The sequence below is a fragment of the Seriola lalandi genome, unplaced genomic scaffold, assembly GCF_002814215.2.
Source record: "Seriola lalandi dorsalis isolate HSWRI2012SDOR001 ecotype SW California unplaced genomic scaffold, Sedor1 jcf7180002054964, whole genome shotgun sequence".
In the NCBI taxonomy this organism is placed as follows: Eukaryota; Metazoa; Chordata; class Actinopteri; order Carangiformes; family Carangidae; genus Seriola; species Seriola lalandi.
Window position 1 is genome coordinate 14,658 of NW_019525515.1, and position 21,244 is coordinate 35,901.

At 44.4% G+C, this 21,244-nt stretch overlaps 3 protein-coding genes across 3 annotated transcripts in view; all 3 read right to left on the reverse strand.

Annotated features, from left to right (window-relative positions):
- Nucleotides 1-243: 243 nt before the first annotated feature.
- LOC111646085 (noelin-like) lies at nt 244-5,551 on the reverse strand. The gene is made up of 6 exons (XM_023395486.2): nt 5,245-5,551; nt 4,089-4,238; nt 3,740-3,895; nt 3,338-3,557; nt 3,011-3,117; nt 244-2,497 (listed from the first exon to the last, which is right to left on the reverse strand). The coding sequence occupies exons 1-6, from the start codon at nt 5,311-5,313 to the stop codon at nt 1,835-1,837; spliced, it is 1,365 nt and encodes a 454-aa protein (XP_023251254.1). The 5' UTR covers nt 5,314-5,551; the 3' UTR covers nt 244-1,834.
- A 2,333-nt stretch (nt 5,552-7,884) lies between these two features.
- On the reverse strand, nt 7,885-9,366 carry pierce1 (piercer of microtubule wall 1). The gene is made up of 3 exons (XM_023395471.2): nt 9,272-9,366; nt 8,438-8,516; nt 7,885-8,129 (listed from the first exon to the last, which is right to left on the reverse strand). Exons 1-3 carry the CDS (start codon nt 9,364-9,366, stop codon nt 7,935-7,937), a joined length of 369 nt encoding a protein of 122 aa, XP_023251239.1. The 3' UTR covers nt 7,885-7,934.
- A 4,924-nt stretch (nt 9,367-14,290) lies between these two features.
- Nucleotides 14,291-21,244, reverse strand: part of LOC111646088 (formin-binding protein 1-like) — a 19,428-nt gene continuing 12,474 nt past the window's right edge. The window contains exons 14-18 of the mRNA XM_023395489.2: nt 20,989-21,121; nt 20,761-20,906; nt 20,449-20,585; nt 19,302-19,460; nt 14,291-15,834 (exon numbers count right to left, since the gene is read on the reverse strand). Coding sequence (XP_023251257.1) covers nt 15,806-15,834; nt 19,302-19,460; nt 20,449-20,585; nt 20,761-20,906; nt 20,989-21,121 — 604 coding nt within the window. The 3' untranslated portion in view covers nt 14,291-15,805. The remainder of the gene's footprint in view (nt 15,835-19,301; nt 19,461-20,448; nt 20,586-20,760; nt 20,907-20,988; nt 21,122-21,244) is intronic.

A 21,244-nucleotide genomic window follows, 5' to 3' on the forward strand; every position in this document is an offset into this window, starting at 1 on the left:
TGGCAGATCAATGATGTAGATGTAGAGCTGCAGATTGACGAGCGCCAGCCAGGGCCCTGCCTTTGATCCCCATCTCAACGGCCCAGTCGTCGGATGAAGCACGGGGGGGTCATTGAGATAGTTTCCATTTCCTAACCCCGTGGAGGGACGAGGCAGGAAGAGTTGTTAGGATAGCTTTTACTTCATGGCCCTGGCTGTATTTCACACCAACATTGTGCTCATCTCAAATAAACAGACAGAAGCAACAGGCTGTAAAGTTTATTTGTCGAGAGCAGGCTCTACTTTGTCAAAAAAAAAGAAATACACAGTAAACATAGTGATTGGGTGATGCATCCATGTTAGCTATTAAGGCTACTGGTTACAAAGACTGAGTAATCCTTTTTCTTCATCTTACATGCAGTCTGTTGAATAACAAAACTCCTGCAGTTTTCTTTCTGTAGGTTTTATTCACTCCAGTCTGAAACTAGAGTCCAAAATCTGGATGTCTAGGAACAAAGACATCACAGTAAACATTTTGAAAAACAAAACACAGAAAAGCAGGAATTAATAAAATTGAATAAAATTATTCAATTAATTCTTAAAATTCTCTCAAATACTCTCAGTAACTCTAGCACTCAAGCAGATTCCCTTTAAACAGACTAGTATAGTGAAGAGGTTTTCAAATACTTGTACAAAAGGACAACAAACACTGAAATCCTCACTGAGCTGAATTTCTTTTAAAAAAGAACCTGCACAGTCTGAACTCATTCACATCCACCTGATGTATCACACTGATTTCAAACTGGATTCAACCTGTTTGACAAAACAGCTGTAGCCCTGTATCCTCAACCCTTACCAGTGGACCCTCACTGACCTACTGCCAGACAATGGTGGTTATGGAGGCTCCTGAGCTGAAGATGGAAAATTTCAGAGGCTTGTTTGTGTGAAGGAGGCATAAAAATGTAACTATCATGACTCCAGAAACTGTTGAAACTGCACATTAAAAGATGGAGAGAAATATAGTGTGTTAGCCCTGCTCATCCTGCAATAACTCATTTAAAAACTGAGGGAATTATTGGACAGAGAGACTGTAATAGAGATTTTGTATTGCTATATAATACATAATAAGAAAAACATAATGATTATTATTATTACTTCAGAATAACTGAGGCTCTGATTTCACAAAGTGAGAAAATGTCACAAAAAACAAGTCTAATCATAAAAATGTGTAGCATTCTTCAGTGTCAAGCATCTAATATTTAAAAGATTTTACTGTGAAACACAAAGTGTCATTTCTTTGCGATTGTATCAGCATGTTTTTTTTTACATTTCTATTGCATTTGTATCAAACTTGAGTAATTATCCTAAAAACAACAAGTGGTCAGAGTGTAACATTATATTCATGTAAAGAAGTTAACAGTCCAATACTTTGGGACATGTCCAGGATGTGTTTAGTCCAGCTCATCACAAAGACTGGACACACAGGGTCCAATAACTCCAAGTCTGTTTGATTTCTGTCGTGTTTCATGTTAACATGTTGTATGTTTATTGAACAGGTGAACAAATGTGGTTTAGTGGCAGTTAGCACTGGAGCTGTGTGTTGAGTAATAACCAGAGTGACTGAACGCAGCTTTGAACTGTTAGCTAGTTACATACAGACAGACTTCAATTTGTTGAAGGTAGACTTTCTTGTGATGGTGCTAAAATAGCTGTCAGTCTTTGTGATGACAGGCTAATGGAGGAGCAGAAATCAACCTGACAGATATCTGCTACACAGACTCAGTACAAGTCAGGGGTATATTTAGTCATGGTAAAGTGTAAAGTTATCATGTTTTACAGTGTTTATAACTCAGTTTTACTGTATAATGTGATAGAGTGTAACATTATAAAGGACCTGGTGGCCATTGTTCCAGGCATATAGCGCTCTGTCTCGGGGATTGTAGTCGAGCATGGACAGGTGGCTGTATTTATTAGTGAGAGGAATGTCGATGTACTCATACGTGGAGGAGTTAGTGGAGTAAGCATAGTACACTTTGGTTCCACCTGAGTATCCATTAGTAACATAAAGCGTTCCACAGATCATGAATGCCTCGCCAGCGCTGCGTTTCGGATGGTTTGTGGTCCAGCTGCGGATGATCTGCAGAGTGTTTGGGTTTAACTGACTAAGGACGATATTTCCAGCATTCTGATTAGTGGCGTACACAGCCCAGAGCCCCCCCTCATCAACCATCAGGTCGATATCTGAGTGCCCCCCCCAGGAATAATGGTACATGTTGTTGTAGCCAGCGAAGTCGAGCTGCCGGGAGCGGCTGATGAGTGATGTGCTGAAGTCAAACTTGATGATGGTGTGACTCTGGAACTTGTTGAAGTAAATGGATCCATTATAAACGACCTGACCAGTACCGGACCAGGGGTGAGGCAGGCGGTGAGAGGTGAAGTTATCTGTCGTCATGAAGTCATACATCGACTGATACTCTCTAACAAAGCGGTTGTTATGGTAACCATCCATATACCACACCTAGGGGAAGAAACCAAATAAATGATGTAAAAATAATCAAAACATGTGTAAAGACTAACTTTTTCTGTTTGCTGTTAATGGGATTCATAACTTTGTTCAACAAAATATAGAAATTTTATTTGACTATATTGTTAATTCATAAATGTTGTTGTACTCTAGTCTCAGTCAGACGTGGGCAGTTTACAGTACACTTACTTGAGTACCCTAGTTAATAAGCCTAACCATAACCCCATATCATCAAACAGCTGTGACCCAAGTGTGTCTCCTCCATAAAGAAGTTATTGTCCTGAGAGACAAATTAAAACCAGAACATTCAAACATACAAGGGATCCCACATTTCCCACAATGCATCTGGATAGTGTATTTCATTAGAGTTATCCATCCTCATCAAACATTGTCTCTAAACTCAGATAAAAGTGCCTGTTCTGCTGTTGTTGTTAATATGTTGCGATGTCACATTACGTTTTATTATTGTATTGTCATGTTGCTATTGTTGTTGTTGTTGAGACTCACTCTGTTGTCTCCAGCTGGGGCCAGTGGGTCAGTCATCCACGATCCAAACCTGGACCCAGACGTCTTGATGGTGATTGGTTCAGAGATTCCTGTCAGTTTCCCACAGGCTGAAACACAAACACAGAAAACAAAAACACTGTTTTATTATACTTACAGTATATACTTCCTTCTGGGAAGTCTTCTGACCCAGACCTGCTAATAACATGTCTCTTCCTCATCTTCTTCATCGTCTCCTTGAGCCCTACACATTTCCTGTTTGTGATGTTTTATGTTCACTCTGACATCACAGCTGGGTTCAGTGTTCACTAAATATCCGTGTTGCCTCACCCAGCCTCTGCATGCAGGCCCTCAGTCGGTCCTCCAGGCTCATCACTCGGCTGTGCAGGTCCTGGTAATCCAGTCCTCCCAGTTGTTCCTGCAGCGATCCCAGCAGCTCCGTCACATTTGCTGCCTCCTCCTTAAACTGTCGGACCAGCAGAGCATCGGCCTTGTAGGTCTCCAGGACTGGTATCAGAGGACGCAGCTCCTCCATCTTTGCCTTGATAGACTGAGACAGAGACACGGTCACAGAGGAGTGGATGGATTCCAATGTGCTGACACTTTCAGCATCATTACATGAGATACATGAGATAACCAGAGTTTATATAGAGATGTTGAGCGGTAGCTTAAGAGATGATGTCATGTTCAGGCTGAGCTGCTGATTGGTTACTCTCACAAAGAGGACCGTACCTTGTACTGTCTGGCGATGTTGGTCTCATGTCCGTCCTCCACCTGTTTGAATTTGTTTTCCAGACTTTTCAGCTGAACTTCCATTTTCTCCACAAACTGAAGATCTCTCTGAGTCCGCTGGTCCAGGACCTCGATGGACTGACTCATGTTCTGCACCTGGAAGACATACTGCAGTTATCAGTACTACAGTACTACTGCCACTGTGCTTCCATTGTACCTTCAGTTAATCTGCTGTTACCACAGTCAGAGGTACCAGCAATAGTATTGTGATAATAATACAAGTAATACTGTCAGTACTACTGCTGTCATTAGTACTGTAGTAGTACTATCAGCTATAGTATTTTGGTACCTTTTCCAGCAGCTGTCTGAGCTGTTTGGTTCGAGCATCTCTGGAACAGACCGTCTGCTGAGGAGCAACCACCGTACAAACACATCGACCTTCAGTATCCTGAGCTGAACTATACACCTGCCAGCCCTCCTCAGGGGCTGAAGGACCCACCTGTCACACAGGAAGTAGGATTACAGCAGCACAGACTTACTATCATCAAGTAACAACACTCAGTCAGTCAGTCAGTCATCACTTAGTCAGTCAAACAGACAGACAGTTTTGATTTGTAGGTTTTAGTTTCATGGATTCAAGGCGAGCGCTGACTTTTCATCTTTACTCTTATTTCTTGTCCATGTTCTGCTGTAGAAGATTCTGTCACATCCATTCAATGATTTGTCCAATGCACTTGTTCAGTGAATGTAAGGGACTGTAGTCATTTGGTGACACTGTTACATAGAGTTGTGTGTCATCTGCATAATTATGGTAAGAGAAGATATAATATTAGGGGGAGCCTGTAGATGTTGAATAGAAGAGGCCTGAGGATGGAGCCATGAGGTACTCCACATGATTTTTACCACCTGACACATAGTAGTCCCTGTCTTGTAAATATGAATTGAACCAATTCAGCCAGAGTCCCGCCCACTCTCCCAGTCTGGAGCAGTGTCTTATAGTCGATCGTGTCGAATGCAGCAATGACCCAATAATACAAAACCTACATTTTTGATGCATCACATCTCAGGTCGATGTTTAAAACTTTAACTAGCAGTCTCTGTGTTGTGGTGTGGTGTGAACCCTGGGGGGGTTTAGGGATCTAACCCAGGAGCTACAACAGTTCTTCTTTAACACTGATGTCTGTAGAGTCAGACATCAGCGATTAAAATCATCCACTGTGTATGAAGTACGAAGAGGAGAGAACACAAGAGAAACAGTGTAATTTCACCAAGGTATAGTATGAATGGAATAGAAACAGTATATGAATAGAACAGAATAGAAACCGTGTATGAATAGAACAGAGTAGAATAGTAAAGAATAAGAGCAGAATATGAATAGAATAGAATATAAGCAGTATATGAATAGAATAGAATATAAGCAGTATATGAATAGAATAGAATAGAACATAAGCAGTATATGAATAGAATAGAACAGAATAGAAGCAGGGTAAATAATAGATGTTTACCAGGGTAAATTGTGATCCGAGGAGCAGCAGCAGCAGAAAAGCATTGAGCAGATTTTCTTCAGACTCCATCTGTTTCTCCTCAAACAACAAATATCCACTGCCTCCTGGTTATCTGTTAACCTGCTAATTAACCTGCTGGTTTATCTGTTTATTAATTTGGTTGTTAACCTGGTTATCTGTTCATCTGTTGTTTATCTCTCTCTCTTTCTCTCCTTCTCCTCCTTCCTCTCTCTCGTTCTTCTCTGATTCGACACCAAAAATCAGCCGAGTGGAAACAAGATCCTCCAGCTCACAGGGTGCGTGTGTGTATGTGTGTGTGTGTGTGTGTGTGTGTGTGTGTGTGTGTGTGTGTGTGTGTGTGTGTGTGTGTAGGAAGCCATTTGGCCTCAGGCAGTAAAATGTCGGCTCAACACTGATAGAAACAATAAAACATCTTTATTTTATCAAAAATTTAAACTAATAGTATTTCATGTCTGTCATCCAGGTCATGGTATCATCATGGAAACGTCGTCAACCTCAAGCATGTCCAGTTGCCTTTGTATAGCTCTAAGAGATTTTTTTATTTTATGAACAGTGTTTATTGATGACACATTTAAATAAACAATGTTTTATTGCAGTGAATCGTGGTGTCGGATTAATTTAAACATGACATTGTCTGTGTGTTGCATGAAATTAAAAACTTGTTAATATCTCACATCTAATGTTGTGGTAAAGCTGTGGTCTGGGTTAGAGAGGTTTAGGTGAAGCTGGCGTTCCTTCATCATGTGGATATGTCACAGAGACAGTCGTCTGACGGAAACCACAAGTATAGCTGGGTGTTGTCTGCATAGTAGTGATTTGGCAGGACATGCTAGTGGATAACTGGACCTAAGGAAATGGTGTGTATTATGAAGAGGAGGGGTCCCAGTACTGATCCTTGGGGGACTCCAGTGGGGAGGGGATGGGATAATGTCATTATACTAAAGGAGAGACAGAGAGAGAGGACTCAAACCAAGAAAGGACTTTAGTGACGTGCCCTTGTCAGAAACAACAGACAGCAGAAAGATTCACTGAGAGTCCAGCAAGACCAGGACCGAGGACTGAGCTGCAGCTTCAGTCACAGACAACAGAGCTGTTTCCAACAGACTGACCTGGATAAAGGAGGTTGATCTGGGAGAGTAAACTTTTTTACACCTAGATAAGAATGGAAGTTACAAAGTAACGTGGACAGTTGTCACGGATCACGTGGAAGATGTAACTTGGAGGAGTTTTGTGGAAATGCGATCCATCTCACATCGTAGGTCGACTCCCAGTCAGAGGTTTGACACGTCGTTATCAGTGAGAGGAGATGAACATGTGGTAGGTCGACTACCTGTTAGACATGTGGGCCCATGTTAGAGAATAAGAGAGGAGGGGGTGAGGTGCTGACCTGGGGCTGCAGAGATCGCATGTGAGCGAGGTGGAGAGTAACTGGTTGTCTTTGAGAAGTTTGGCTGATGGTTGCCATCTTTTCAGCAGCTGAGAGGTTTGTTTGTATGGTGGGGGTGGAGGAGGACTTACAGTCCTGGAGGTCAGCAGGTCACTGCTGCTCTGAGATCAGATGGTGTCAACCATGTGTGATGCAGGTCAGTGCGAGCAGAGTGAGGTCAGTGATGTCACAGAGTCTCTCTGATGTGATGAGGAAACAGAAGGTGGAGCTGAGGTTAGAATGGAGGGTAACTGAAACCAGAGGAGGTGGATAGATGGCAAAGACTGACCCTCTGAGTGATGTCATCATGACTTCATCAGGTCATCCTTCATCTGACCTCTGACCACTCTGTGTGTTTGTATTTATTTTCAGGATGAGGTTTTGTTCATGATATCATGTCAGAACTATTATCATTGGTATTATCAACAGTAATGTGTCAGTGAGATGTAGATGACGATGATGAAGATGTGGGATGAAGCAGAGTGAGAACTGGTCTAAAATAAAGAAGCGTGAAATGAATCTTGCTGCTTCACAGGAGACGTTCACACTTAAATAATTAATTTCAGCAGGAGTGAAACACAAACCATTGTATTATTATTATTATTATTATTATTATTATTAATACATATTACATATTATATCCACGTTTGTCTGACTCAGATCGTGTGTGTCCTGCAGCAGCAGTTTGATCAGATTCTATTCAGGAAATTTAGATTCAACCAATCAGATTTTACGGACGATCAGGTGAAAGGTGAGGTCACAGAAATGAAGGTGTTTCAGTATGAATGAGACAAAGAAAAAACAGACAAGGAGAAAAATACTTTAAATTAATCATCATTTTCCTCATTTGGTCGTCATGGAAACAAAATCTCAATCTGCAGGCAACAGTGTGCGTGTGTGTCAGATGGTCCTCAGTAGGGTTTAACACACACACACACACACACACACACACACACACACACACAAACACAAACACACAGTCTATTGGACATGAATCAAGATTTCAGTGAGGGAAGAAGAAACGAGGCGTTCAGGAGCATGTTGTTATTTAACTATGGTAATGATGGGTTACTATGGCGATAAGTAATGAAAGTATTTCCACAGCAGGCTGTACAGTGTTCCAGTGTAACTATAAAGACATGTTAATGTTGTTTAAACTTTCTGTTAAAGACACTCTCACTCTCAACCATCACTTAAGATTTTCTTACTTTTATTTTCTCTCTCATTTGGATGTCAGCTTTCTTTACTTATTTCCATCTTGGTCATTGCTTCGGTTGCCATAGTGATACAAATGATGGAGGCTGGATCTGTTCTCCTGCGTGGCTGTGGAAACCATCACTCTGGTCTTCTCCACAGATGTGTTGAAGCCGTGATCGCGGTACATCCCACTCTGAAGCATGGCCTCCGAAAACCGACGGGAGGTCACTTTAAACTGAGTCTGAAACACAAACAACACCGCTGACATCACACACACAGAACTGAGAGACTGTCCCTTTAAACTGAGTCTGACACACTGTTGTCATGGCAACTGCACAGGATAAAATGGTGAAGTCTAATTAAATATTATCAGACCTGAGTCTCAAACCCGTCTCTCTCTCTCTACCTGTTTTTCTCTGTCTCTACCTGTCTCTTTCTCTCTCTACCTGTCTGTCTGTTTGTCTCTCTTTCTCTCTACCTGTTTGTCTCTCTCTCTACCCGTCTCTCTCTCTCTACCTGTCTGTCTGTCTCTACCTGTCTCTCTCTCACCTGTATGTCATGAACGGTAGGCCTCTTGCTGCCATACATTTGGTTCGATGTTCGATATAAAGGATGATTCGTTTTCTGACTGAAACACAAACAGATAAAACAAGTTTTATAGTCACAGTAGTAACAGTCGTAGTAACAGTAGTAGTTGCAGTAGTAGTGGTAGTAGTATTGACAGTAATACCAGTACTAGTAAAATTAGTACCAGCTTAATCAATACTAACTGTAACACAACAGCAGCACAGATTTACATTACATTAATCATTGTAGAAGTATTAGCTTGTATCAGTTAGCAGTAGTTAGTAGTAACATTAGTAGTAACAGTAGTATTAGTTAGTAGTAACATTAGTAGTAACAGTAGTAGTAACAGTAGTAGTAACAGTAGTAGTAGTTAGTAGTAACAGTAATAGTAGCAGCAGTGCAGATTTACTACATTAATCATTGTAGAAGTATTAGCTTGTATCAGTTAGCAGTAGTAGTAGTTAGTAGTAACATTAGTAGTAACAGTAGTAGTAGTTAGTAGTAACAGTGATAGTAGTTAGTAACAGTAGTAGTAGCAGCAGTGCAGATTTACTACATTAATCATTGTAGAAGTATTAGCTTGTATCAGTTTACAGTAGTAGTAGTGAGTAGTAGTAGTAGTTAGTAGTAACAGTCGTAGTAGTTAGTAGTAACAGTAGTAGTAGCAGCAGTGCAGATTTACTACATTAATCATTGCAAGTACTAGCTTGTATCAGTTAGCAGTAGTATTTAATTACTAACAGTACTGCGTTCTGCTGTATCAGTTAACAGATAACTTACAAGTTTAACTAACAGTATAAAGTCGTAATAGTGTACCTGTAACCATGGAAACAGTCAGGGTTGTTGAACCTGTGTGGTAGGTCTGGATCCGTCCTGTAAACGTTGCAGGTCTGAACTCTTTGATCTTCCATGACTGACTGCTCAAAACACAACACAGCTGTTATCATGGAGATATTGGGGGGGGGGGGGGGGGGGGGGGGGGGTGTCTCCAAGGTAACAGCTGTGTTGTGTTTTGAGCAGTCACTGACTCCTCCTCCTCTCTGTGTGTGTTTGTGTGTGTGTGCATGTCTCTCTATTGTTGTGAGGACATTTTGTTTGGCCACTCACAACTTCAAAGGGCTGTTTATGGTTTAAGACCTGGTTTTAGGATCAGAACCAGGTTTAGGTTCAGGTTCCGGTGCAGGTCAATGTGTCCAGCTGTGCCCTGAAGACTCTGTCCTCACTATTCATTAGGTTCGGTAAGGAGATTGGCAGTAACAGACTCTACGAGGAGAGGCATAAGACCTCCAACCCACACAACACACACAACCACTGACTCAGTAGAAAAAGATGGAGAATGTAATTATGAAAATATATCATGGCATATCACTTCTCAAATACCTTTTTCGTATATATTAAAGTACCTCTTCAAAAGAACAAGATTGTTTGACCCAAATCTTTAACTCAAAATACCATAAAGATAGGATACACACAAATGAACAGTTCACCAAAATTTGTAGTGGTTAGAAAATAAAAGAATATTCAATTCTCAGTGCTTCATACACAAATTAAATGTATCCACCAGTGGACCAAAATACCCTTATGTTTCAGTTATCAGTTCAATTCACTTTTAGTTTTTCCCTTTAATTTTCAGTCTCTCTTGGCTTCAAGAACAAAAAAATGACCTGAGATCTCAGTGGAAAAAGTACCAAAGAAAACAGAATAATTCTCCTCAGTTTGAGCTCCTTTGATTTGGTCCGTACCGTCCCTTGGACCGGCACAACCTGCACTTGTCAGCGTCCTGACAAGATGAAGGCATCCACAACAGTGATGGTGATCTGGACCAGAAAGCAGCTCCACAATGTCACAGGTAGATTCGTCCCTCAATAAAAACCAGCCTCCACACAAGTGTGTAGAACAGTTAAAACACAGTCTGTATGTTCTGGTTTTCACTATCCATTGTTTTAAAGTTACCAGAATTACATTTGCATAAACACAGAATTAAACTTTAACTATAATAAACATATGAACTAAATTATCTCTTTTATATACACACTTTTCAAATAAACTCACATATCCAGTCAATTTATATTTTGTAATACACACATCAGTTTAAACACATTCCAATTAAACACAACTGTCCTATGTGTTATCTCCGGCTACAACAGCAGCTAGTGACAGTTAGCTTAGCACTAGGCCGCAATGCAGCCGAGAGCAATTAGCGGCTAAAAAACTTAGCAGCATCAACTAAGTTGTTTTTTCCACATCACACAAATATATCCTGACTGGTTTTAAGCTCTACATGTATTCCAAGGTAAAACAACACACCAGTAAATTATTTTGGAGCAAACCATTGACGCTAACTCACCAGGATACTCCGGTAATTAGAAGAAAACACCCGCCAGAGTTTCTCACACGCTCCTCTCTCCACAGCGACCTGCAGCTGCAGTAGTTCTCTCTCTCTCTCTGGCGATGCACCCCTTCAGTTTTAACTTATCTGAATTATTTCACTCTTTCCAACAAAGACAACCACGTCTGCGTCGCGTACCCTGCATGAGGGGAGACTGGATACTTCTCTGCAGGCAGCACTCTAGGTGACCTGCCTGTGATGCATTCAGGGAACATCACTAATTTACAGGGTTTACCGATTATCTGAATAAGTGGCATTTAGGGAAATCTATAACTGAAGCTACAGAAAATAACCTGGGTTTCATCATCATGGCCCAATCAGCAGTGGTTGGACTCACTAACTGGTCATCAAACTCATCACCTTATGATCAGGTACATTTATTTATTTAGTCACATCTGATGTTTAGGAGAGTTCAACTCATCAAACATATAAACTGATCAGGTTTTAAACAACAATGTGACTCGTTATTAAATGTAAAATCTCACCTGCTGATGTTTCACACACAAAGTGTTCATCAATCAAACATCTGATTTCTTTCTTTCTAAAAAATACATTGTCATGGTTTGCTATGGCAGACAATTTTTGTTGTGTTTTGGACTTTTGCACATCCTGTTTTATTTTGTAATTGGTTTCCATGTGTGTCAGTGTTTTTGCTTCCTGTCTTGGTCCTGTGTTTGTGTAGTGATTGTCTGCCCCGCCCTGATGTGTTTCACCTATGTGCAATCACCTTGCCTCCTGTGTCTATATAGTCTTTGTGCTCCCCTTTGTCTGTGTTGGTTCGTCTGTTTAGTTCAGGGTTTGTTCATGTCTGTTCATGTCACGTTCACGTCTTGATTTTTGGTTAAATAAACCTGCCTGCACCGTCTCCCAAGAGTTGAGACCTCGCAAATCCTTGACAGAACGAACCGACCAGAAATGGACCCAGCAATCTACGCCAGCCTCATGGCCTTTCTGCGTGTGCATCCATCCTGTCAGCAAGCGCCCTCGTCGGTCATCAGATCTCTGTTCACGCTGCCTGACCCCTTCTCGGACTCTGACCTGGAGGACTCTGACCTGGAGGACCCTGAAATGTCCCCTTTCTGGGGAACTCGCCTGGCAATCTTCAGGGGATCTCGTGGAGGCCACAGTAGGCGAGGTAATCATGGCTCCCGTCGCCATGGGGAGGCTCGGCCTCGGCCTAAGCCCCAGGTTTCTTGCTTCCGGCCCAGGCCAAAGTCCAAGGTCTCCAGCTTCCAGCCCAAGCCCCAGCTACCCCGGTGTCCAGAACCTCTACTCCCCTGTGGAAAGGAGCCCTCACCAACTACCCTGGCTGACGCATCAGCTGTTCCAGCGTCGGGGGTTCCAGTTGGTGTTTCGTCGGCTCCTGCCCCACTTCCTGGGTCGACCATCCCGGCTGGCGCACCAGCTGTCTCAGCGTCGGGGGTCCTGGTCGATTCCTCCCTGGCTCCTGAATTGGGTGGGCTGGACAAAGTCTCCCCTGCTCCTCCTGTCCTGTCGCCAGTCCAGCTGACTCCTGACTCTGGTTCCTGGTCAGTGGTCCGGCCGATCCCTACTCCTCGTTCCCTATCGGCAGTCCGGCCGATTCCTGTCCCTCCTGTCCTGTCGGCGGTCCAGCTGACTCCTGACTCTGGTTCCCGGTCAGTGGTCCGGCCGATCCCTGCTCCTCGTTTCCTGTTGGCGATCCGGCCGATTCCTGTTGCTCCTGTGGTGTCGGCGGCGGCTGCTCCGTGTTCCCCGTCGGCGTCGACGGCTGTTCCTGTCCCCCCTGTGGTGTCGGCGGCCGCTGCTCCATGTTCCCCGGCGGCGTCGACAACTACTCCTGTCTTTCCTGTGGTGTCAACGGTCGCTGCTCCGTGTTCTCCAGCGGCGTCGATGACTGTTCATGTCTTTCCTGTGGTGTCGGCGGCCACTGCTCCGTGTTCTCCAGCGGCGTCGATGACAGCTACTGGGGTGACGTCACCACCTCTCCTGGTTCCTGATGTGATGTCACCGCCTCCCCTGGTTCCTGTTGTGACGTCACCGCCTCTCCTGGTTCCTGATGTGACGTCACCACCTCTCCTGGCTCCAGCCATGACGTCACCCCCACTCATGGTTCCTGCCAGGGCGCCACCCCCATTGATTCTTGCCCTGACGCAGCCCACGTGGCACTTGGTGTCATTGACTCCCGCCGGGGCGCCGCCTCCGGTGGTCTCTGCCTCCGTGCCGTCTCCGGTGGTCCCTGACTCTGTGCCGCCTCCGATGGCCCCTGACTCTGTGCCGCCTCCGGTGGTCCCTGACTCTGTGCCGCCTCCGATGGCCCCTGACTCTTTGCCGCCTCCGGTGGCCCCTGACTCTTTGCCGCCTCCGGTGGTCCCTGACTTTGTGCCGCCTCAGGTGGCCCCTGACTCTTTGCCGCCTCCGGTGGTCCCTGACTTTGTGCCGCTTCCTGTGGTCTGGCCGATCTCTGTTCCTCGTGTCCTGACGGTGGTCCAGCTGACTACTGCCCTTGGCACCAGGTCGGCTCCTGGTCGCCCTCCAGAGGGGCGACGCCATCCTCCAGCTCGACCTCCGGAGAGACCACGTCTTCGTCGCCGTCCTCCTGCTCGCCCTCCAGAGGGGCGACGCCATCCTCCGGAGAGACCTCCGGAGAGACCCCGTCTTCGCCGGCGGCCTCCAGAACAGCTCCGTCCGTTTGCCCGACCTCCGGGTTGCCCCACTGAACTGCCAAGCCTGTCCATAAGGCCTCCGCCTCGACCCCCTGAGTTGCCCTGTTTTCCACTGAGCATCAGAAGATGCTGGCCCCTGGATCCCTCCTCCCTCCCGAGTTGTGTTTTGGTTGAGGGTCGTCTGGGATTCGACCCTTAAGGGGGGGGTTCTGTCATGTTTTGCCATGGCGGACACTTTTTGTTAGTTTTATTTTGGACTTTTTGCACTTCCTGTTTTATTTTGTATTGGTTTCCTTGTGTGTCTGTGTGTTGCTTCTTGTCATGGTCCTGTTTCTGTGTGGTGATTGTCTGCCCCGCCCTAATGTGTTTCACCTGTGTTCAATCACCCTTGCCTCCCTTGTGTATATAGTCCTTGTGCTCCCCTTTGTCTGTGTCGGTTCGTCTGTTTAGTTCTGGGTTTGTTCACGTCCTTTTGCCTTCATGTCTGTTCATGTCACGTTCACGTCTTGATTTTTGATTAAATAAACCTGCCTGCACCGTCTCCCAAGAGTTGACTGCATTTGGGTCCTACTTACCTCGCAAACCCTGACATTCTTTCAGTCAGACATTTAAAGATGAGTCCAGGTTCAGGTTCAGACCGGACTTTGATATGGTCTCTGATGCTGATGACAAAAGTTTTTAATCTGATGTTCATTCAGCATTTGAACAGAGTTCATGTTAAATATGATCAATGACACCTGTTTACACCTGAGTAGCTGACAGGAGGTAACTGCTGCAGTGCTGAATGAAGACAGCTGACTGTTTGATTCAGAAGGTACTTTATTTTGAAAGTTTAACATACAGGAAGTTGAAAAGAGCGTGATCAGCCATCTCACATCTCAATAAATAAAAAAAAAAAACAAGAAATAACTGATCAATATCTCACTATAAAATAAAAATTTCACATTTCACACAATCAATCAATAACATGATCATGGATCAACAAGCCTGGGTCGGGGCAGGGGAGCAGCGGGCGGAGCTAATACAGTCTGGTTAAATCTGACGGGCAGGGTAAATATCGGCAGGTTTACAGGGGGCGGGGCTACACCTGTGCATCTACAGTTTATATTTACAGTCTTCACTCATTAAACTTCAGTTTAACATTTTTAAATTTTTAAACTGTTTAACGTTCAAACTTTTTAAGCTATCCTTTCTTTTTTTTACTGTCCTGACTACACCCACAGTGATGTCACAGTGTACAGACACACCCTGTAGGACACAGTGACATCACTGCTGTGACAATCAGTTTTTCTTCAATCTTTAAAGGTTCAGCCGACAGGAAGGATTGTCCACTCTAACGAAGCAAATTACCTTTTCCTTCCAATTCAACATTTTTACACACTTTGATTTTAAAGATCTCAGGTCAGTGAATCTGAAAAACATTTGTTGTGGCGAGAAGTGTTGGATCGAAAAAGGAATCAGACAGTCGAGACACAAGTGTCAGAGCGGGGAGTCTCTTTATTCACAGCGGCCCTACTCGCAGCCATAGACGGAGAAAACAACCACTAAACACAGAACGTGACCTTCTTTTATACCTCAGATGGCTATGTGTGTGTATGTGCATCCTGTTTTCCAATCATTTTGGCTTCGTCGTACTACTCTTGCCTATCTGTTACCCAACTTCTTCCTGGCAGAACACAGTGTCGCCCTCCCAGGTCACTGTGCTCTCATTGGCAATGTGCCTTGACATTATGTTTATTCCTATTTCCCAATCTCCTATTTTCCGTGTTTTTCCCAAACGGTTAAAGTGTCTTGGCCGCCAACCATATCTTTTGTTATTGTTTGTTTGTTATTCTCCTACACTGACTCTTGTGCTCCTGTTGGCGTCCAACCGGGTGATATCGGGATATACATCTTTGGGCCTCATTATTCTCTTACACATTCAAACTGATACATGGCAGACTTCTACTGATCAATATCTGATCAATGTGGGACCCGTCTAATATCTAACCTGACTTCTACTGATCATCACCTCAGACACTTAAGAACTATCTGATATGCGTGGGATGTGTCTAATGTCTGATCTGTGTGTGTGTGTGTGTGTGTGTGTGTGTGTGTGTGTGTGTGTGTGTGTGTGTGTGTGACACCTGTCTAATGTCTGATCTGTGTGTCGGACCTTATCTAATATATGATCTTAGATTGAGTTCCTTATTTTCGCCCATCACATCAGCTGATTGGTCAGATATCTGAAGAACTGTCCAATGAAAAGCTTTTACCAGACTTCCTCTGAGCTCTTTACATCACTTCCTGTGGCGAGATGTCCTCAATGGTCGATTACTAGACTAGACGGCTACTCTGCACAAAGCCTACAAGATACAGACAGACAGGCAGAGAGAGAGACAGGTAAATAGACAGGTAGAGAGAGACAGACAGGTATTTGTGGCAGGAGGTCAGACTGCAGACAACTACACTAACTACACTGATCGTAGCGCTCATATTTCATGTTAATAAAATCCTACTTCTACCAGTGTATAATAAGGTAATAATAATAATAATAATTATAGTTAATAGCATGAGAGAAAATGAATGATGTCTCAGAAAGAAAAGTTTGAACCTTTAAAACATTCAAAGGTCAGAAGTTTGTTTCTGTGACTGCACTTTACTCAATACCTTCAGACAAATGAGCCATTTGAAAACATTGACTTGATGTTTTACAGACTAAGTGATCAATCAATAACTGATCTCATTAATGATCAATGAAAACAAAATGTTAGTAGTAAGTAGTGATGTTTTGGAGATAAGGTTTTCAGGTGAAGATGAAGTGAAGCTGAAAAAAACATAAAAACGTAAGTAATCAATAACTGATTCAATAATGCTTTTATGTTCTCAGGTGATCCAGGAAATAAAGTTTATATCTATTATTTATTCAGTTCTGATGAAACTGGGAAGAGACACTGTCTCTCTAACTGTCTGTCTGTCTCTCTGTCTCTCTCTGTCTGTCTGTCTCTCTCTGTCTGTCTCTCTGTCTTTCTAACTGTCTATCTGTTTGTCTCTATGTCTGTCTGTCTCTCTGTCTGTCTCTCTAACTGTCTGTCTCTCTCTCTCTGTCTGTCTCTCTCTGTCTGTCTGTCTCCCTCTGTCTGTCTGTCTGTCTCTCTGTCTGTCTGTCTCTCTCTTTCTGACTGTCTGTCTCTCTCTCTGACTGTCTGTGTCTCACTCTGTCTCTCTCTCTCTGTCTGTCTCTCTCTCTCTCTGTCTCTCTCTCTCTCTGACTGTCTGTCTCTCGCTCTGTCTGTCTGTCTCTCTGTCTCTCTCTTTAACTGTCTGTCTCTCTCTCTGACTGTCTGTCTCTCTCTCTCTGTCTGTCTGTCTCACTCTTTCTGTCTGTTTCTCTCTCTCTCTCTCTTTGTCTGTCTGTCTCTCTGTCTGTCTGTCTCTCTCTCTCTCTGTCTGTCTCTCTCTCTGACTGTCTGTCTCTCTCTCTCTCTGTCTGTCTCTCTCTCTGACTGTCTGTCTCTCTCTCTCTCTCTGTCTGTCTGTCTCCCTCTTTCTGTCTGTTTCTCTCTCTCTCTCCGTCTCTCTCTCTCTGTCTGTCTCTCTCTCTCTCTGTCTGTCTCTCTCTCTCTGACTGTCTGTCTCTCTCTCTCTCTGTCTGTCTCTCTCTCTGACTGTCTGTCTCTCTCTCTCTCTGTCTGTCTGTCTCCCTCTTTCTGTCTGTCTCTCTCTCTCTCTCTGTCTGTCTCTCTCTCTGACTGTCTCTCTCTCTCTCTGACTGTCTGTCTCTCTCTCTGCGGGTGAAGATGTGTGATGAAGGACCAGGATCAGGACTGTAGATCGGCTGTACTGATGTTTGACAGATTCACTGACTGTCTGTCTCTCTCTTTGTCTGTCTGTCTCTCTCTCTCTGTCTCTCTCTGACTGTCTGTCTCTCTCTCTGTCTGTCTGTCTCTCTCTCTCTGTCTCTCTCTGACTGTCTGTCTCTCTCTCTGTCTGTCTCTCTTTCTCTCTCTGTCTCTCTCTCTCTGACTGTCTGTCTCTCTCTCTGTCTGTCTCTCTTTCTCTCTCTGTCTCTCTCTCTCTGACTGTCTGTCTCTCTCTCTGTCTGTCTCTCTTTCTCTCTCTGTCTCTCTCTCTCTGACTGTCTGTCTCTCTCTCTGTCTGTCTCTCTTTCTCTCTCTGTCTCTCTCTCTCTGACTGTCTGTCTCTCTCTCTGTCTGTCTCTCTTTCTCTCTCTGTCTCTCTCTCTCTGACTGTCTGTGTCTCTCTCTGCGGTTGAAGATGTGTGATGAAGGACCAGGATCAGGACTGTAGATCGGCTGTACTGATGTTTGACAGATTCACTGACTGTCTGTCTCTCTCTCTGTCTGTCTCTCTCTCTCTCTCTGTCTCTCTCTCTCTGACTGTCTGTCTCTCTCTCTGCGGGTGAAGATGTGTGATGAAGGACCAGGATCAGGACTGTAGATCGGCTGTACTGATGTTTGACAGATTCACTGACTGTCTGTCTCTCTCTTTGTCTGTCTGTCTCTCTCTCTCTGTCTCTCTCTGACTGTCTGTCTCTCTCTCTGTCTGTCTGTCTCCCTCTTTCTGTCTATCTCTCTCTCTCTCTCTGTCTGTCTGTCTCTCTCTCTGACTGTCTGTCTCTCTCTCTGCGGTTGAAGATGTGTGATGAAGGACCAGGATCAGGACTGTAGATCGGCTGTACTGATGTTTGACAGATTCACTGACTGTCTGTCTCTCTCTCTGTCTGTCTCTCTCTCTCTCTCTGTCTCTCTCTCTCTGACTGTCTGTCTCTCTCTCTCTCTGTCTGTCTGTCTCCCTCTTTCTGTCTATCTCTCTCTCTCTCTCTGTCTGTCTCTCTCTCTGACTGTCTGTCTCTCTCTCTCTCTGTCTGTCTGTCTCCCTCTTTCTGTCTGTCTCTCTCTCTCTCTCTGTCTCTCTCTGACTGTCTGTCTCTCTCTGACTGTCTGTCTCTCTCTCTCTCTGTCTGTCTGTCTCTCTCTCTGTCTGTCTCTCTCTCTCTCTCTGTCTCTCTCTCTCTGACTGTCTGTCTCTCTCTCTGCGGTTGAAGATGTGTGATGAAGGACCAGGATCAGGACTGTAGATCGGCTGTACTGATGTTTGACAGATTCACTGACTGTCTGTCTCTCTCTCTGTCTGTCTCTCTCTCTCTCTCTGTCTCTCTCTGACTGTCTGTCTCTCTCTCTGCGGTTGAAGATGTGTGATGAAGGACCAGGATCAGGACTGTAGATCGGCTGTACTGATGTTTGACAGATTCACTGACTGTCTGTTGGAGTGTTGAAGACTGAATGTACAGACTCATATCAATGATATCGATTATAGATATTGATCCCACAAACCGAACCATCAGATTAGACTGTCCGTTCAGGCTCCGCCTCCTTCACAGGTCACATGACCGGACTGATCATGTGATTGATCAGTAGCACCTGAACACATCATCAAAAGGTCAGAAGAGGTGTGAAGAGGAGGTTTACCTTCAAGGCCACTCCCGCATGGAGGCGGAGCCTAACCTGAGACACGCCTGCCCAACAGGTATACAAGTGTGAAGAGCAGGTAGACTTCAGGTGTTCAGCACACAGACAGGCAGAGCACATAGAGACAGACAGGCTGCTGTAACCATAGCAACCGACGTGCTGACATTCAGAGGTCAAAGTTCAGAGAGGTGAAAGGTCATCAGGTTACAGTGTCATCCAAGGTCATGTAGGTCAGATGTAGGTCATATGAAAGTCATGTGAAGGTCATGTAGAGGTCAGATGTAGGTCATGTACAGAGGTCATTTAAAGGTCATATTGAGGTCATATATAGGTCATGGCACCTTTGGCACTGCTGTCCAGGAAGACTTTGATATAAGATGTGGGGACATATCCCTCCTCCTCCAGGTTCCTCCTTACTCTGGTCCAACCGTCTCCTTTGTCTTCTTCCACCACAGAAAGTAGTTCTCCCTCCACCATGGACAGAGTGCCTTCATTCTGACCTGCAGAGAACCAAGAGCAACATGAGAACTCAACATGTGGTCCGATTAATCAGAACCAGTTCAACCTGCACCAGAAGAGTCTGGACCAGATCGGATCCTGTGAGGCTGCACAGTCAGCATCTGTTCAGACTGATGGAGGTGGATCCCTCCTCCTGGCTGCTCATGACTTCCTGTCTTTTACAGAACGATATTAGTCAAGGTACGATCCTCCACACCACAATTCATCAGCTTTATTTCACATTGTGAAACTGGACCGGATAGCATTAAAGCACCAGATCAATAAGAGTGCTGTTAAAGTATCAGTCGAAATAGTAGTACTGTTAAAATCTTAACGATTCCCATCCCTACTTGTGTGGCATCAAGTGCACATGTAAGTTCGGTTAATTTTTCTCTTGTCCTCTCTTTGCTCTCTTCTGTTGTTTGCCTCTTTGTCACTGTCAGAAACTATATGGCAAACAGCTGACAGAAACTATGTGATTGCTTTTGTTAATGTCACAGGTCTGAAAATATGGTGGCATGTTGTGTCAAGTGTACATACATGATGAGATTAGCACAGGGAAATGTCTGGCCCTCGGGCCCTTAGCATTCAGGATATATGGCCCCCTGAAAAACATAGTTGAATAGACCTGAGATCTGATTCCCAGGAAAGACTTTCTGCAGTTTTACTTTGAAGCAGACAGAAATCTCAGGGCCACAGATCATTGATCAGATAAAGAAGAGCTAAGTCCACCAGCTGAGGTCAGACTTCAAGCACCAAGTGAGAGGGAACTGAGAGCCGATGCAGAAGCTTTATCTCACTTCACAAATCCACATGGGATCATAAGAAGTCTGTTTAGTGAAGGTGGTTTGACTTCAGGACAGTGGGACAGATCAGTCCACAGACCTGCTGACAGCTGACCCAGGTTCAGGTCACACACATGCTGTATATATCGTTATACATGTACTGTAAATATCATAATATACGTGTAAATAAAACACCTTAAAATACCTTGAAACGGGTAAAGGGACTTGCAGGTGCCGATACTCGGTAACGGTTCTTCATCATCAAAGTCATCATCAAACTCTGAACTGCGAGACTTAAAATGAAGCTCTGCGCTGTGGTCTTCAGTATAGCTGCCATCAGGGCTGAGAGAGAGACAGGTCGACAGAGAGAGAGACAGGTAGGTTGAATAATGTTCAGAGTCTATGAACATTGAATATCAATGTCAGAATAAGAACTAGACTGACCAGCAGGTGCAATAATCTTGATGAAACGGTAATTATCAATAATCATCAATAATCAATTCTCAGTTAAGAGTACCTCTCTCTGCTGGCTGGGCTGCGGTTGTCCAGCTGTTTCAGGCTGCTGCTGCCTGGCGTTGTGGCCTGGGAATTCAACCCACAACCTCCACTCTGTCTTCTACTGCTGTGATCAGACAGTCTGCTGTCCACCTCCAATAACCAGGCCTGCAGTGACACGGAGAAATACGTGTTAATGTACACATTAACTTGTATGTTAGTACACACATGTATGTTCAACAGTACGAACCTGGTTCCTCCTCAGCTCGTCCTCCAGTCTCTGCAGACTCTGCTTCACCTCCTCCAGCCGAGGCTCCACACTTCCTGCATCGCCCATCTGAGGGCTGTGTTCATACACCTCCCTCATCTTCAGCAGAGCGTCTCTGAACACACACACAGAGAGACACACACAGAGACACACACACACACACAGAGACACACACACACACACACAGAGAGACACACACAGAGACACACACACACACACAGAGACACACACACACACA

Excerpts from the sequence above, each read along its gene's own strand:
- LOC111646085 (XM_023395486.2), bottom strand. The coding sequence starts at position 5,313 with ATGGAGTCTGAAGAAAATCTGCTCAATGCTTTTCTGCTGCTGCTGCTC. Across the intron at positions 3,558-3,739 it reads ACATCGCCAGACAGTACAAG|TCTATCAAGGCAAAGATGGA; the intron begins GTACGGTCCTCT and ends TCTCTGTCTCAG. Across the intron at positions 2,498-3,010 it reads CCCCAGCTGGAGACAACAGA|GTGTGGTATATGGATGGTTA; the intron begins GTGAGTCTCAAC and ends TTCTTCCCCTAG.
- pierce1 (XM_023395471.2), bottom strand. The coding sequence starts at position 9,366 with ATGGAAGATCAAAGAGTTCAGACCTGCAACGTTTACAGGACGGATCCA. Across the intron at positions 8,517-9,271 it reads GACTGTTTCCATGGTTACAG|TCAGAAAACGAATCATCCTT; the intron begins GTACACTATTAC and ends TTTGTGTTTCAG. Across the intron at positions 8,130-8,437 it reads CTACCGTTCATGACATACAG|ACTCAGTTTAAAGTGACCTC; the intron begins GTGAGAGAGAGA and ends TTTGTGTTTCAG.